The sequence below is a fragment of the Hyla sarda genome, chromosome 8 (genome assembly GCF_029499605.1).
Source record: "Hyla sarda isolate aHylSar1 chromosome 8, aHylSar1.hap1, whole genome shotgun sequence".
Taxonomy (NCBI): domain Eukaryota; kingdom Metazoa; phylum Chordata; class Amphibia; order Anura; family Hylidae; genus Hyla; species Hyla sarda.
The window spans coordinates 89,535,720-89,553,634 of NC_079196.1; the positions used below are offsets into that span (position 1 = coordinate 89,535,720).

A 17,915-nucleotide genomic window follows, 5' to 3' on the forward strand; every position below is an offset into this window, starting at 1 on the left:
CAATGAATTCACTGATGGGAACTTTATTTCAGATTTCCCTAGCTGCAAAGCTTTGTATTGCTCCCTCTGCTAATAGAAGTTCTTCAGTTAGTAATATTAAAGATCTGTGTTACATACAGTGCCCTAATATTATGTGAAACATAAGTCCAAACTGCATGATGGCTTGTAGAGGCCAGTAAAATAAAATATTATTCTAAACTACCTATACTCTATATTTATCACACAATGACATTCAAAGATTCCAATCCTTTTCCTGTCATTTTTTTTTAAGATGCTGAATGATAATCTACTGTATAGCTGCATGCAATAAATTGATCATTTCTACATATTAATTTCCATACTTAAATCATTTGTATATATAATATATAAAAATAGTCACTGGAAGAGTAAAAGCAACCTCATAATGAGCCAAAAACAACCAAGTCATAATGACACATCTACTTTGATTTCCCTTCAGCTCTAGGCATATAATCCGTAAGGACTATAGTGCTCCTTTGCTAGAACTCAATCTATTATGTACAGTAGGATTCTCAGGGATACAAAGGAATGTTGGGATAACTATGTTACAATTTTTTTTTATTCCAAGTCATATCTCATATCTGTTTACTGACAATACACACAAATGACCTCATATATTGAAGAGGAGTTCCCATTAACTACTATAATGATACATTTATTATATATACCATCAATTTTCAGGGACAACAGGAGTATTACTTTTTCATTCTATGGATTGTTATATAAACAAAAGGGGTACTTTACTAAGCAATGTTAGGGGTGGAAAAAGTAAACTTGTTTAAAAGCACTTGGACTACAGCCACAGTCCAACCTTTATTTGCTCTGTTTAAACAACTTTATCCAGCACATTCAACATCGATGCCTGGAAAATATCCAGCTAAAAATGGAACAGAAAGCGCTCCATGGTGTGATATAGACAAATGGTGAGGAATTCAATAAGGCTGGGTTCATATATGTCCGACATCCGGCATAGGTGAACTCAGCCTAGATCTAGACGCAACTGATGACACAACTGATGACAAGTTGTCATCAGTTGTATGGCATCCGGCGTCCTTTGTTTTTGGATGGCGGACAGGGAAACGCAGCAACTCTGGCATGTCCAATCATCCGCCGTCAAAATTGAGACACTGGATGATTGTGAACTGTCCCATTCAAATAAATGGAATCAGTTCTAGCATCAGTTTTCCTCCGGTGCACGCCGAAGGGAAACTATGCCGGGCGCCTGATATATATGAACCCAGCCTAAGACAGCCCTCACCAAGGTTGGTTGCACAAGCCAAGTACAACTTTGGAAAGGGCATGTAAGTGCAATGCACAGACCTCCTGCAGCTGCTTCTAGCCTCGCATGAACAGCAAACAATAGACAGACCTCCGGTTGTAGGCAGGGTCAATTCAGGCACTGGGAGTCTATAAGGTAAGAATTACTTTATTGTCTCATCATGCAACACTTTCCGTGTTGCATGATGGGAAAATAAAGTCGTTCTTACCTAATAGACTCCCAGCGCCTAAATTGATCCTGCCTTCTATTGTTTGACGGAAAATATCCAGACCTCTATAGCCCTGACATGGAGCTGTATGCCATACAGTTGCCTAACTTTCCCACTTATTTCAATACAATACAAGTTCAATACACTTTTTACAGTAAAAAAAAAATGTCTGACAACTCATACTGGCCAGTTGTATGCCAAAAAGACATTCTTAAAATATGTGGCCTAAGGAATAATCATAATATAATGAATGTTTTACAATTTTCCTATATACTGGTGGTGGTGGTGGGGAATTAATCAAGTTTTGCAGGTTTTAAATAATCCCCCGCCAGTGCATGGGCACGCTGGATTTGTGTAGAGGCGCATCCTGGCACATCTGAGGCCTGTGTGCCCTTCCTGAAATTTATGCCAGCCCTGAGCTGTCATAGATTTAAGCTACAATTTATGACTATTTGCAGGTGTAAATTGTAATACATATGGTGCATAAAGGATGCTAGGCCCTTTACTTGATGTACCACCCACTTAGCAAGCGCAGCGCTAAGTGTTAAAAAGGCATAGATTTGTTTTTTTTTATCACAAAGTGGGTTTCTCCCTGCTGTCTTTAAACACCTAGCAATTTTAAATATCTTTGAGTGCTGTAAATAAATGGAAAGTCCCTCTCTTTATTACGTTCCATGACTGTCCTGACCTAGTGCAGTTTGCAGACCTAAAGGGGTACGCCGAGAACAATTTTTTTCAGATCAACTGGCTCCAGAAAGTTATACAGATTTGTAAATTAATTCTATAAAAAAAAATCTTACTCCTTCCAGTTAGAGATGAGTGAAGTTACAGTGATTCGATTCGTCACGAACCTCATGGCTCGGCGGTTGCTGACTTTATCCTTCATAAATTAGTTCAGCTTTCAGGTGCTCCAGTAGGCTGAAAAATGTGGAGAGAGTCTCCAGCCCACCGGAGCACCTGAAAGCTGAACTCATTTATGCAGGCTAAAGTCAGCAACCGCCGAGCCGAGAAGTTTGTGAGGAATGAGCTGTAACTTCGCTCATCTCTACTTCCAGTACTTATCAGCTGCTGTAAACTACAGAGGAAATTCCTTTCTTTTTGAATTTCTTTTCTGTCTGACCACAGTGCTCTCTGCTGACACCTCTGTGTCAGGAACTGCCCAGAGTATAAGAAAATCCCCATAGCAAACCTCTCCTGCTATGGACAGTTCCTGACATGGACAGAGGTGTCAGCAGAGAGCACTGTGTTCAGACAGAAAAGAACCACACAACTTCCTCTGGAGCATACAGCAGCTGAGAAGTACTGGAAGGATTAAGATTTTTTTAATAGAAGTCATTTACAAATCTGCATAACTCTCTGGCACCATTTGATTTGAATTTTTCTTTCCCACCGGAGGACCCATTTAAGCAGGTTTTGCTACAGTGTGCTAAACACAACAGCATCAGAAACCTCTTTTTCATCATGGATAAAGGGCCAAGAGCTACAGCTGATATGACTAGGTCAGGAATGGGCTTCTACCTTCCTTACAATGGCTTAAAGCAGATAAGCTTAAGGTAAAGAGTGACACACACATTATATAAGAATATTTAACAATACATTTCATTAACCAAGCATTAATGAAATAAACCTTTAAGACTAGAAAATCCCTTTAGTTAATGCAGAATGCAATTGGCTCAAAGCCCATCTATGAATTGGCAAACTGCTATAGCACAGCACAGGAATGAAGTCAAGCTTTCCCCATATCCTTTATGCAATAGTGGTCGGGGAAATGCTGTCTCAACATCTTGCATAGCAACAATAGATTCTGAGAATTTAGCTTTTCATGCAATAAAGGGACAAAAATTATGGGAGCAATAGTACATCTAAACAACCGATTTGCCATTATGATACCACTGTGTCCTATATTTTGTATTGCTGGACTAGCTGTTAATGTTTTCTTTCAGGAAGTGGGCCCTACAGGAAAATACTGATGAAAATATTTATATATATATATATATATATATATATATATATATATATATATATATATATATATACACATTCTCAGATCATGTCGGATACCTCATGTATCAGAATGTCTCTTGTCTGCTGTTGGCCTTGTTGCCCAATTCAACAACAAAGTTCACCTTTAATTTTTTCAAAAAAGTTTAGAGAATAAAAATTAAACCGTTGGCTAAATGGAAAAATGACATAAGGTCTGTACAAAAAGTCCTATATAATACGTTGTTTCATAAATGATAAAAATGGAATATAGCTGACCAAGTTGTAAATTTATCAGGGCACAGAGACACAAAGAGGTATAATGGAAGTGTTCTCCGCTATTGTTTCACCATATAGAGGGCATTATGGATTCATAGGGTTCCTCATACATTGAATTGTTGTGCACCATACAGCTGCACATGGAGGGCACCATAGGCTCAAAATACTTGAACTGAACAAAAAGTCTCCCTGAGCTATATGTATAGACATGACTGAGTCTCATGGATATCTCTAGATTGTAATTATTTCTAGACTAAATTATTTATAGCTTAATTGTACGCCATAAATTACAATGACTCTTTTAAGTCCTTTTTTTACTCAAAACATTGGTTTAGCCCTCAAAATCCACCTTATATTGGTACGAAATACATTAATACAAGGGGGATCTCATTGTATATGTTCTAAGTCACATTAGTAACACTGACAATGAAGCGATGACAGTGAGATACAGATTATATCCTAATGACTGTGCACCAGAAGATCTATAGACAATGACCACTAACCATTTTACTACAACATTTTCTCTCAGCTTCTCCTTTGCATCAGGGGGGCAACAACTAAAATGCTGCCAGCCAATCATTCTTGTTTTAATCAGAAACCTTTTAGTATTCAAGTTATTTTCAAGCTCTTTGTTAATACTACAATTTGGCTGTTGTCCAACTACAAATTTATTGTAGCCTATGTTCATTGACCCCTGGTAGGGAACAGGTGAGAGAGTAAACACTTCTATACACACAGTCACAGCTGTACTGGCTCACAATTGTGAACCGTGAAATATGCAGTATTTCTCTGTGCTTTCTATTCCCATATCATGTCAAGAGTAATCAGCTGTCTGATTTTCCCAAATTTTCTTACGCCCACATGAGAATATCCTATAAGTACACTCTTCCTGTTTGTATTATCTTAAGCCAGCCATGTTGGATGAATGGGCGGTCTACGGCAATCTCTCCTGATCCCCCATGCACATGCCAATTATGCATGTATTCTGTATAGACAGATGTGAGAAAACCACTGCAAGACTTGTCTCCGTGAGAACAAAAGGATCGGGCAGTTGAAAACCAACATGCCTGACCCATCTCTTTTTTCTGCCCCATTCTTTTATTTTTGAGGAAATAAATAATATGGTTTAGTTGAAATTTTTTTAATGTGTGTGGACAGTTTTTGGTTCTGTTTACACCACACTAGGTGTGCAGGTTCAGTGTATCGGCAGACACTATCGGTGCACGCAATGAACAGGATCACAAACTCATCTGATGCCAAAAAAGTGTCTTTTAAGCATTCCTATTTAGGATTCTAACTGCCTGACCCTATTGTTCATGGAGAGATGAGCCACCCCCAGAGCTGTCTGGTTGACATTTATCCCTCCCCTCTCCATAGAGAACACATGAAAATTCTGCTGTACCGAAAGTTCATGTGTACAGGGGGGTTCAGAGAGATCACATTATTAAGATGGTATGCTTACCTTAACTGCAGGTCACAACAGACCAGCCATACCAGCGGTACATGTGTTGAGGGCTTATGGATGAATACAGTGGCATATGTTGGGGCTTTACGTACAGTGCATACATCATTATCTTAGATTTTGTGGCACAATTTAAGTTTATATTTGGAGGTATCACCACTAGAGGTTCAGTTGTGATGAGAATTCTTAGAATTCTTGTCACCCATAAAACTGTGCTGAAAACAGGCTGTAACTTATCACAAGAGTATAATAAAGGCAGACTATTTTATTAACAACACTACCGTGGTTATATATCATACATAAATCACTTTAAGTGTTTCATGAAATCTCATAGTACTTTTTGAAGAGCCTCATAAACCAATATAGTGAATCCTGCCTATAGCACATTGGTATAGGGACAGGGAACATCTGGAAATAATTATCCTCAGACAGGTATTGATTACTCATTGAGCATGGAACACCTTAAGTATAGGAGACGTACATTAATGATAGCAACAGAGAGAACTGCACTTTCACACCCAGCCAAAATGGGACATGGAGAGAATAATGGAGAAACAGAATGAGAGGAAGGGGATGGCTTCTGGCTTTAAAATCAGCCTCCATCCTCTCTCTCCCTCCTACATCACAAGGACAGACAGGAAGCATTCATACCTAGACAGGCTGATCTCGCCATCACGCCCATGGGAGTCGTCAAGAACATTAGGTTCGCTGCAGGAGGGGGAGGGAGATGAAGCATTGAAGGGAAAGAAAAAGCAAACAGAAAACAAAAACAAAACAGAAAATTTGCATGCAAAAGTATAAAAAGTAACTAAAATAGGTATACAAATGAACTAAACAAAAGTACAAAACAACTGCAAATCATCTACGGTTCTTGGCATTCTGCACTTAAAAAATTACAAGAGTAGGAGCAGAGATAGCTCAATGGGGGAAGGGAAATGCATTGCCAAAAATGAAATTGAGGAGAAACAGGAGATAAGGAGAAGGAGCAAGAGCTAATGGTTCATGATCTGGGGATTAAAGCAGCAGTACTAGGGGAAGGTTCCAAGATTATGCTTATTAAAAATATGATACACAAATAGCTATTGGCTACTTGTACTCTACTTGTTCTCTGTGTCAGTCTGGGCTCTGTGGGGCCACCAGAGAACCCGGGCACCACCTTGTGATCATTGAACACACAGGACAAATCATCAGTAATATCTAATAAGAATGCAGTTATCGTATTTGCATACTGTTTTTCCCAGGGAGCATTGCCTACACTAGCCTGCCAGTCTCCGCAAGGAGAAACACTTCCCTCTTAGACAAAGGTCTAATAGATCATTTGTGAATAAACCTATAAGAAATAAACCATAGAGTCAAGTAACTGGATTCAAAGGCAGCTCCAAATCTGGTTACCTTGACCTGGTCCTCCATTATTATTTTATTACGTAGGCCCTTTAGTATGTATGATCTTCTTTGTAATAAGAATTTTTTTTATATATATAAAGAATTGGGTGGATCATGATGTCACTTATTACATCATTACTTGATTAGAAAATAGCCTTTGTAATGACTAATAAATCTAGTTTCTACATTTCTTCTTTTACATGCTTTCTTCATTTAATTTCATGGCTACAAAACTAGGCATCCATCTGCCATTTATAACTATGATCCATGTGCCACATTATTCATATTCATCATGTTTAATGTCATGAATAATATAATAAAACAATATATTTTTATCAGTTTTATAATGTTATTCTGTTATTAATTTTCCAACGAATCAGCGATATTATGGGTACGTTCACACGTACAGGATCCTGTGCAGATTTCATGCGCAGGATTTGAAACGGCAGATTAGAAGCTGTGCTCAGTCATATAGTTTACATAGAAATCTGCAGCAGGAAATCCTGTGCATCAAATCTGTGTACATGTGAACGTACCCTAAAGGGGCTTTTACCATCACAATATAAAGGACACAACTTTTCCTAATAAACTTCTCTTAAATTGGCCACATAATATTAATAGTGAATATATATGAGCTTTACAACTATCATACTCATTACTTAGAAAGCTTATCAATAGAAATGTAATATCCACATAAACGTACATTGACATCTTTAACATACTTATAACTACGGCTTGTAGCTCAGCTAGCTCCTGCCTAAAAAATCATTCATCTACATCTGGTGTAGGTTGCGTGTATTTCTCCAGGTCTAGAATCACATCTGTATTTCTGAGATGTGTCTTATAGATAGTGGGATCCCTATGACTTATATAGGACCACTATCAAAAAATACTAGTTCTGCTGCTTTAATCACATATTAGTGGAAAGTACTTGAAATCATGACCATGTTTCATGTATATTCAATAGAAAGCACCAAAACAGATCAGAACGGACACAGTCAACCATTTCAGTGCTCCCTGTGTTCATTTATACAAAAACTGTGCTGCTATATAACATCCAAAGTGAGAGTCACTTTGTATAACATATTAATTGGTTGGTGTTGATAAGGTCATTTCACCTCAATATGCCATGTTCCACAATCAGCCAATTTAACAACATCTAACATTCATGGACAGTTAATGGAATACAGAAACAAATCTAATAAATATAACAGTGATATATGTTATTAAGATCAGTACAAGATATTATTGTATGTAGCTTATTCCTGATTACAAGTATACTGATTTTAATATCATGTATCTCTACGATTGACTATTTATTTGTCTGTAAAACCTGTCCAATAAACAGAAGTAGCAAGAAGAGAAAAGAAAACCTAACAATTGATGGCCTTATAGTGTCTCATAATGCCGCCCGTCAACATGTGTCGGTATGTGATAAAAGAAATCGTAATTTGGACTTGATACATTGTGATTTCTATAACTTATAAACAAACAGTTCTTCCATGTATCTAAAACATGATATGGCTAAGCTAACTTTTATGGGCTCTTGAGCACCATGTGATGGATGGACAGCACAGTTTACCTTTGGCTGGGAAGCATGCCACCCTCAGCCTGGGAGACAGACATGCTGGATGTGTGACTTGAGAAACGTCTTCTACCAATGGCACTCAAGAGGTACGCATCCTGTTCACTTACCACACTGGGCATGCTCACAGAGTCATCTACAGCAAAGAAAACTTGGGTTTAGATTTTCAATATTAATAAGACAATGGAAGATAGTGGCTGTATTTACTTGAGTTAAAGGATTAAACAGTCCCTTGAAGAAAAATTTACTTCAGCTCCATCCAAAAATTTGTAAAGTATATATATACGCTCAACTGCAATTCATGATCCAGCGTTAGGTCTTGGCTGCCATTTCACTTCCTAGCAGTCAAAATCTGCACATGGAAAATCAGCAGCGGATTACAGTACCATTCATATGAATATCTTTTTACACCAAATTTACCTGCTGCATGGAAAATCCACAAAAAATCTGCTAGTACCCATTTTGCTGAAAAATTTGCATCATTTTATCCCTGGAACTGCAGCAAAATCCACAAGAAAAGATTTGAATTTAATTTTTTTTTATTTTTTTTATCTTGATTTATTATGGGTTTACAATTGTGAATAAACCTGCAGATTTTCTGCAGTAAATCCTTGCTGACTGCATCTACCCTAAGTTTTTATAGAGAACACATTTCAACTTTCTGGGTTCCAATAGGTATCCCCTGTGGAGAGGGCATAACATGTTAATTGGTTAGGGTCCGACCACTGGATAGAGGGAAATGGTGCCCTCCCAAATGAATAAAGTGTACTGCTTGTACACTCTATGCGCTCTATTCATTTACTATAGTGCTTCTGAACAGAAGTGTACCTCTTACTTTCTGAGTGACGGAAAGTTGAAGTGTGGAACAAGAGGACTGTATATGACCCGAAAAAGAGAGCTAAATATGCACACATTGCCTGGTCATATCATTTTAATAAACATCTCCACACTTAGAATGAATAGGAGAAGTGGATTGTACTTGTCACAATGTCTGTGTACACCAATGTTCTGTGCATTTAAGGGGTACTCCGCCGCTCAGCGTTTGGAACAAACTGTTCCGAATGCTGGAGCCGGCGGTGGGAGATTGTGATGTCATAGCCCTGCCCCCTCATGACGTCACAGCCATGCAGGTCTATGGGAGGGGGCATGACTGCTGTCGGGGCTATGACATCACAAGCTCCCGGTGCCGGCTCCAGCGATTGGAACAGTTTGTTCCAAACGCTGAGCAGCAGAGTACCCCTTTAAAATAAGTAAACCTAAATAAAATGATATAACACAATTTAATAACAAAGTGATAATTATATTATATGAAACATTTATATTGGTCCAGTTTGTATACTACTGTATAAGGCCCTCTAGGCCAACTTTAGTTTGGAAGCAGCAGGGATAACACGTGTAACAGATGTGTGTATGTCAGGCTAACTCTATACTTACTTTCTTCTTCTTCCTCATCCGTACGACTTAATGTGTCCTGAGAGGCTTGCTGTGAGTGCTCACTGTCCTGTTCCCAAACAGTCCCCGTTCCTGTGTTGGAGCGAGACATTGTAGCCAAACTCAAACGATAAGCAGAGGTGGAGGTACCAACTGTGCTGATGGACGTCTTCCCTTGGTATGCTGCAACATACAGATAGGTGTTTTAGTTAATTAAAAATAAATAAGTAAAAAAGCTATTTAGCCTCTGTTTGCCCTACTGCAAAGCTTAAAACAGTCAGGTTTCTGTGAATTTGCAATAATGGTGTAGACTAGCAGAAACCTCAGTCATTACTCTATTGTGAACGAAAGTTCTACTGGAAGTGCAGGACATTTTTGATAAAAAGAAATCAATAAAAGTTATACATTTGAGTGAAAAAATTATCTATGTTTTCATGTATGAATATTGTAAAAATAAAAAAAGGTATAATTTAAAGGCCTGTGACTCTTTATATGATACTGTACTATAAATGTACAATAATAGTATTTTTCTTAGGGTGCCGTCACATATTTCTGGCGATCTGGCTTAGTATTGAGCTGGATCACCGGCCACAATTAATGGCAAATGCATAAGTTGTGTATGGTCAGGCACCCAGTTATTTCTGCAGGCCGGATGGGGGAATGCTGCATTCCCCTGTCTGGCGACCTGGCGTCTTATTTCAGGTGTGGGATGAATCTGAACTGTCCCAAATGAATGGGATCAGTTTGATCATCAGTCTCCCTCCTGTGCTATTCTACAGTGCTTAAAGGGGTACTCCGGTGAAAACCTTTTTTCTTTTAAATCAACTGGTGGCAGAAAGTTAAACATATTTGTAAATTACTTCTATTAAAAAATCTTAATCCTCCCTGTACTTATTAGCTGCTGAATACTACAGAGGAAATTCTTTTCTTTTTGGAATGTTCTCTGATGACATTACGAGCACAGTTCTCTCTGCTGACGTTATTATAATAATGCTTAATTTATTGTTGTCCTTAGTGGGATTTGAACCTGAGTCCCCAGCACTGCAAGGCAGCAGTGCTAACCACTGAGCCATCATGCTGCCCTTAGCATACATCTGCTATGCATGGTTGCTAAAATGGACAGAGATGTCAGCAGAGAGCACTGTGCTCGTGATGTCATCAGTGTTCCAAAAAGAAAGGAATTTTCTCTGTAGCATTCAGCAGCTAATAAGTACTGGAAGTATTAAGATTTTTTAATAGAAGTAATTTACAAATATGTTTAACTTTCTGCCACTAGTTGATTTAAAAGAAAAAAGGTTTTCACCGGAGTACCCCTTTAAGGGAAACTGAGCCGGATCGCTGGACATATGTCCACAATACTGTATTTTTTAAGTACTTGAGTCTGGGTTCATTTCTGATCAGGAAATAATATGCATGGAGATGTATGCTTTCCCTGAGTTTTCATGTATTTATTTTATTTTTTTTAGTTGCCTACCATATTCCAAGAAGTAGGGAAAACTGAGATAGGCAAAGTAGCATGTGATCTGCATCAGGGGGCAGGAACTGATTTGAGTAAAGATGATCTCTGTACAGTGCTACAGAATATGTTTGCGCTATAGAAAATATATAAAGTACCTTTATGGATGTATTAACAGTTTGTATAACTTTGGGCCATCATGGAAAATTGAAAACTTAAAAAACGTTTTTTTTTCTACAGTTCACTATTTGAGCTGTCACTTCCATACCATACCTGATCCACTATGTACAGCCTCCTTCAGGATCTTCAGTTCACTATTAAATTCATTGATGAGAGAGCTTTTGCACAGAGGCCGTGGGATGAAGCGTCGCTCTAGCTGGTCTGCTATGTGTTGACGTGCACTTAGCTCATCCTGGTTTTCTGCTGGCTGTGCCAACAGCTGTAGGATGGGAGGTAAAATTACTATGTCAATTATTTACCATATATAACAGAATTACCTCACCAGGTATATCTTGAAATCTACTAATAGAACAATTTCAGTATTTGGAGACAGAGATGTTTCTTTGTTCAAGTTGCCAAGATGTTTGCAATCATTTTGGGAATATTTTTTGTGTACTTTAACCTATTTGGATTCATAGTTGTATAAATAGAGGTATAAACAGTGGGTGTTTTACACATGGAAAGATGAGGTCTGGAAATGCATATGTAAGTGTTTCACAATAGACGTGCAATATACAGTATACCAACTTTTCATTTTCTAAAGAAAGCAAACATTTTAATGATTATTCCAGGAGGAATGGTAGAAAATAACCATTCTGTTAGGTATAAAAAAAAAATCTACTTACCTTTTGCAACTCCCCCAGAGTGCCTCCATTATCCCACTCATCCCACCAGTCCCTGGTGCACTCCTCTTCCAGCTTCCATGTGGCCAATACACCACGAGGCGGCTCAGCAATCGCTGGCCGCAGAAATGTTCTGCCTCGGCCAGGGATTGGCTGAGTGGCAATCTGACATATTGAGCCCCAGCACCAGAAGGAAGACCAGAGCTAAATGTTAAAATTTTCCTACAAAAAATCCTATCCTTTACTCCTTTAAAACTTTAGACATGTAATGTACAATGTGGCATATCCATAAAATATCGGCATGCTGCTTTAGTGCCTCTTCTGTAAGGCTATCTTGGTTATTTAGTCAGAGTTTCGGAAACACAGATATCTCAGTATTTAATTAGAATGAATGTCTCATTACTTAAAAAATACTCATCATTTTAGAATTCTGAAAGGAGCTAACCTTGCACTGGATAAAGGGCCTCAAGAGGACAAATATTGGGATCCTTGTTCTAACAATGAAATCCAGGAAGTCCCATAGAGCTAAACCACCAACTTTCCTGAGAGCCATCTCCTTCACCTGTAGGCTGAGCTGGTACCATTCACTGCCCAGTTGTCTTTCAAAGCAGACCAGAATAACCTTCAGAGCTGGAAAGTAATGACAGACGTGAAGAGCAAATAATAACATGATAGATACAAAAATAACTAGCAATGCAAATGTCTTTTCATGGGACTACCATTTCTTTTCATAGAGGACCTAGTCGGGGAAAATAGATATGGAAATTTAAAGTATGTCGCCCATCTGACATTTTGGGTTCCCCAGAGGTCATTACATATCTTACGAATCCTGCAGAAACTATTTTTGTGTGTTTATGTTTTACCACAAGCCTTTTTTTTTATTATTATGTGAGAAAAGACACAGATTTAGTTCAATGTTAGCCATTAAAAGTTAGCATGTCTTCAAGACTGCTATTTTTCCTCTTTCTGTGAACAATAAAGAGAATGTAAAAAGCATGCATGGCGAGCACTTGGGATGGGCATCTCCAAAAGATGGATCGTTAGTGTTTGCTAAGTGTATCACAGAAAAATATATTTAACACTATGGTTCTTATAGCAGCGTTTTAAAGAAATACAGTGGTCCCTCAAGTTACAATATTAATCGGTTCCAGGACGACCATTTTATGTTGAAACCATTGTATGTTGAGACCAGAACTCTATGGAAACCTGGTAATTGGTTCTGAAGCCACCAAAATGTCATCCAAAAATAGGAAAAAGTGAGGATTAAAGAAAAATAAGTAGATAACTAATATAGATAAAGCAAATCCTTACATATAAAAGTAAGAGAGATCTGCTGGGAGCTGTAATCACTGTCTATATCAGTGTTTCTCAACCAGGGTGCCTACAGCTATTGCAAAACTACAACTCCCAGCATGCCCGGACAGCCGTTGGCTGTCCGGGCATGCTGGGAGTTGTAGTTTTGAAACAGCTGGAGGCACCCTGGTTGGGAAACAATGGTTTATGTAGAGGACAGGAGCTTCTTCAGGGTCCTATACAGTACACACAGTGTCCCAAATGGAGCCACCCTTACTTGGTGTCCAAAGGAGCAGCTAACCCTGACACAGGTAAGGAGTAGTACAGAACTTGTAGTTCCTCCCTGTACTGTAGGGGGCGCTACCAGACAGCCATTCAGTGCTTGTACTTCAGTAATAGAGGTGATTTACCAGTAAAATGTCCATTCTGATTGGTCAATTCCTCCAGTTGTGACACGTTTCACAGATCTGTAGCATTGTATGTTGAGTCTGGTTTCAAGTTACAATGGTCCAGAAAAGACCACTGTATGTTGAAACTATTGTATGTTGAGGCCATTGTAAGTTGAGGGATCACTGTACAACCCTTGTTATTTATTAGAGATATGGGTATGATTCTACTACCATGTTCTTGTATGGACAGACCTCCCAGAGCCATAAGTGCACATTAGTACCTTGAGCTATAGACAGATGGGGTACCGAAAAACAAAACAACGTAGTCTCAAGGTGATAACAGATGGGGTACCAACTGATGGAAACCACATTCTCCTGAGCCAGTGGTTGGAGAACACAGCTCCATACATTAGAATCTTACCAAGATAAGCAGCTTGACTTGTGGAGTCAGCAAGTCCTTCCCTGCGCAGATCTTTTCCAGCATCTCCTGGGGTAGAGCAATGAGCTGGTGAGCTTTCCAGCATAAAGTTCTTACTGCGTGAAGTACTGATAATACGCGGGGGAAGAAGAATATTTATCACTGTCTGCAACAGCAAGAACACTTCAGGCTGCTCCAACCAAGGACTGTCTATGGGAAACAAGAAAGAAGAAAGAGCAGCGATGGAGTGGTCAAGAATGTGGACTACAGCTTGTACATTGTTATAGAGGCAGAGCTGCTATTCATTTCTTAATCTTTAATGTTAGCATTTATGTTGCTGTGTGCTATCATTTTTTATTGATGAATTCAATATGACTCAAACCTTTGCTGCCTGATCCCACTGTTAGTACAAAGGGAATGAGCAGGTTAAGTAACATCCCTTCTCTCCTCTCCATGTTAGTGAAGGGTGAGATCACATGGCTCAGTGGGAAGTCATCTTTTAATGCCTACAAGGCAAAGGAAAACATGCATTTAAATCAAATTATATGATATTGATTGATATTTGATAATATTGTGAAATGTATTTTACATTAGGTTTAGTTTTAGAATAGAACATACAATGCGTATATCACAATACATAACAAAATACTTGTCCAACCTGGATCTGCAGTGCCACCAGCCTGACAACAGCTGTGCTAAAAGGAAGAGGAGGGGAAAGATATGGGCTGAGATGGAGAAGGGGCAATCCATCTGCAACACTAGACGGCCCCACCACACCCATAACCTGCAATGTAAACAAGTAAACCAGGTAAGTAATAAGTTAACCTTATACAGGAGATGACAATGGACACGACAGCACAAATCTGGTAAATTCCTCATATGTTGCTCCATGTAGCATGCAGGATTTAAGGACAGACATGGGAGTCAAACAGCTACATGGGAACAGACCAGAAGACCCATCTTACTCACCAAATTGACACAAACATTGATTAGAGACCTAAGGTGAGGCAGGAAGGATATGATTGGCTGCCTCTGAAGTGTCAAACAAACCCCTTCTATCAAATTGCTGGCAGGTTCCCACTCAACCTGTCGCCTGCAATACAACAGGAAGCAAGGTTAGACCAAAAAATATACCTTTTAATAAAATTATGGAATTTACATGGAGATCCCATTAATCACTACAGCTTCTATTTTCACAATGTATTAACTAGGCACTACTCATACATAGGCAATGATCATACTTTATTGGGCTTCATTAAAAGTAAACATTCTGTATAAAGTTTAATCTAATAAGTTTTGAGCTTGCTGAATAGTGCCTAGGCTGAATTGATATCACAATTTGTGCCTGTGAGAGATGAATGTCTCTTTCTTTACTTATCAGGCTCCTTTCCTTCTCCTGTCTCCATCCTAAACGCATCATTCACTTAAATCCATCTCCAGAAGGATCAGCTCACTGGAGTATCAGGCTACAGCTTGTCATCAAATTCTAGGGTAAAGGGAGATAATAAGAGTGGCAGGAGAAACACAAAAGGCAGAGACACAGGGAGAGGCTCCAGGAGCTTGTAGTGAGTATTATATTTCAAACCAGTGTTTGTACTGCAGCTTACACTGCTCGACACTCCTTAAAAATTTCCTCCATGCTGATCCTGAGGGTGTGCTATGAACATACAGGGGTGCTGGGCCCTCTCTTCTGTGTGTGCAGTGAAGGGAGACATAATAGCAGCTAGTCTCCACCCACTAGCTGAGAGACAACTGAAAATTACAGATGGAGCCTGCAGAGCTACTTCTCATGTACATTCAGCTTATCCTAAAAAGTAATCCTGAAAAGTTACCTGAAAGTGCAAGTATGCTTTAAAACCTATTATTCAAAGGGATTAAAAATCATAGAAAAATGTTAAAACAGTAGCAGCCTATTCTATGCTTATACATAGATACATAGAATACATAGATTCATTTTTAAAAGAAATACAAAAACAGGAAATATGGTGGTATGTCTGTCAATATTCTACATTAGTTTTTATAAGCCAAAACTAGATATGAGACAAAAACTGAGTGTAATACAATCATGTGCATTTGTACCCACACCTGGTTTGGGCTTTTGAATACTAATCCATCCATACAAAATAGCTTAACTTTTTATGTGAATATTATCTTAAATGCTGTTGACAAGTTCTTACTACAATTTTTCACTAAAACTGTTAATAATGACCACATTACATTCTAAGTAGTAGTTTCCAAATATGCATAGACACACTACTCCACCCATTGACAATCTTGCTAAAAATTATGGTGTACAGAAAAACAGACATACTTCTAAAAAAAAAAGTAATGCCTTGCTAAATAGGAAGTTTTGCTAAATACACAGCATTATTACATTTACTTTTCTGGAGACGGCTGCAAAATTTCCTTAAAGGGGAAGTTCAGTCATAATGATCTTCTGTTGTGTCGTAGATAAAAGAGAGAAGATCAGCTTGGTGGTAACTGTGATCTTGGATCACTACTGATTTACAGTATTAATGGGCCCCATAGAGAGCATTAAGTCTATTACTTGTATGTAGAGGAGCATATTTTGGGCCACCTCAACCACCAGAGCCCTGGATGCTGACTGCTATGACAGTTATAAATGTGGAAAAAATAGTCTAGTAATTAGGTTGTGCACTAGAAGTTGGGTGACAGCACGCCCTTTATGTTATGTAGAGGCAGTCATAAAAGGGAGAAGAAGCAGGAGAGAACCTGACATGTATCTTTGCAATGATCTCTAATGTAGTCTATGCTGATCATACTAAGAGCCAAACATGATGGCTCTCACCTAATACTCCTCCTCTATTTGGCCTTCGTCACCTATTTTTAGTAAAAATTCCAATTCAATATACAATATATCCAATAAAAAAAAACTCAAATAGTAACCTAGTGCATGTAGCTTTTTTTGTACCTACCTTAAATTTTAATATTTCTTAAACTCATTTCCTCTGCTGTTGCCCAAAGAAACCACCACAACTTGGTTGCGGCCAGTAGCAGAGGAAAGAAACTTGTATTTTATGCCCTTACTTCAAGGTTTGCAACATCAGAAACTAAAGCTATGTTTCTGTAGCATCTGCTCACCTTAAAGTTGGCATTTTGTGTATTTTATTAAACATACGATCCAGTCTTTTTAAGATGAGTATAAGGGCCGGCCGCACTGCCTCCGCTGACCAGTCTGTGATGGGAAGCATCTCCATGATGTAACGTTTCAGACCTCTGCTCTCCATAGTCTGTGTATCATAAGGTGCCAACTTCAAGAGTGAATGAGCTATCTCTGCTAACCTATCAAAAAATATGAAATACAAACCATGTTGCAGTTAATTGCGGAGGTGGTGAGCGGTGCCCACGTTTGCACAAACCATGATCATTGCTTTATTTGGTAAGAAATCAAACTATGGACGTGTCATTATTCAGAAACATCATTCAGGAACAATACCTCATGTGTGACTTGACATCTAGGAGTTCCAGTGAGGTGACCCGTGGTTCTCCAGCCAGGTTTTGGAGAATTTTTAATCTAGGACCACAATGTTTGTAAAACTCTGTGCAAATATTAAGCAGAGACTCTCGTGGCCTGCGGAACTCTTCACGTGCAATTCTTTCATCCAGTTCTTCCCTAGGTAGCCCTTGACCTTCTTCTAAAAGATGAAGGTTGTCTCTGTAAAATAGTAAACTTTTATATAATTTATTGTTGTTATAACAGTGACTATGTTGAGATCCCATGAAAAATTTGTTTAAGATGCCAACTTCAGGGTTATCAACTTTTGGCATGCTGGAGAGCAAAGCAACTGATTATACTTTGTAAAACTGCCGCTAGTTGGGCTTTTCCTATGTAGTGGCCTCTGCATGGAAAATGCAGTATTATATGGCACCC

General features: G+C 38.6%; 1 protein-coding gene across 30 annotated transcripts in view; it reads right to left on the reverse strand.

The window, feature by feature from the left end:
- The window catches only part of UNC80 (unc-80 homolog, NALCN channel complex subunit), a 206,662-nt gene that overhangs the window by 29,098 nt on the left and 159,649 nt on the right, over positions 1–17,915 (reverse strand). For 25 of the 30 annotated variants that reach the window (XM_056535252.1, XM_056535244.1, XM_056535266.1 and 22 more), the window contains 11 exons: positions 17,481–17,699; positions 17,126–17,326; positions 14,993–15,116; positions 14,682–14,807; positions 14,406–14,529; positions 14,027–14,233; positions 12,369–12,553; positions 11,355–11,520; positions 9,629–9,808; positions 8,192–8,330; positions 5,878–5,934 (listed from right to left, as the gene is read on the reverse strand). In XM_056535252.1, coding sequence (XP_056391227.1) covers positions 5,878–5,934; positions 8,192–8,330; positions 9,629–9,808; positions 11,355–11,520; positions 12,369–12,553; positions 14,027–14,233; positions 14,406–14,529; positions 14,682–14,807; positions 14,993–15,116; positions 17,126–17,326; positions 17,481–17,699 — 1,728 coding nt within the window. The remainder of the gene's footprint in view (positions 1–5,877; positions 5,935–8,191; positions 8,331–9,628; positions 9,809–11,354; positions 11,521–12,368; positions 12,554–14,026; positions 14,234–14,405; positions 14,530–14,681; positions 14,808–14,992; positions 15,117–17,125; positions 17,327–17,480; positions 17,700–17,915) is intronic. The other 5 variants (XM_056535267.1, XM_056535245.1, XM_056535241.1 and 2 more) reach the window with 2 other exon arrangements.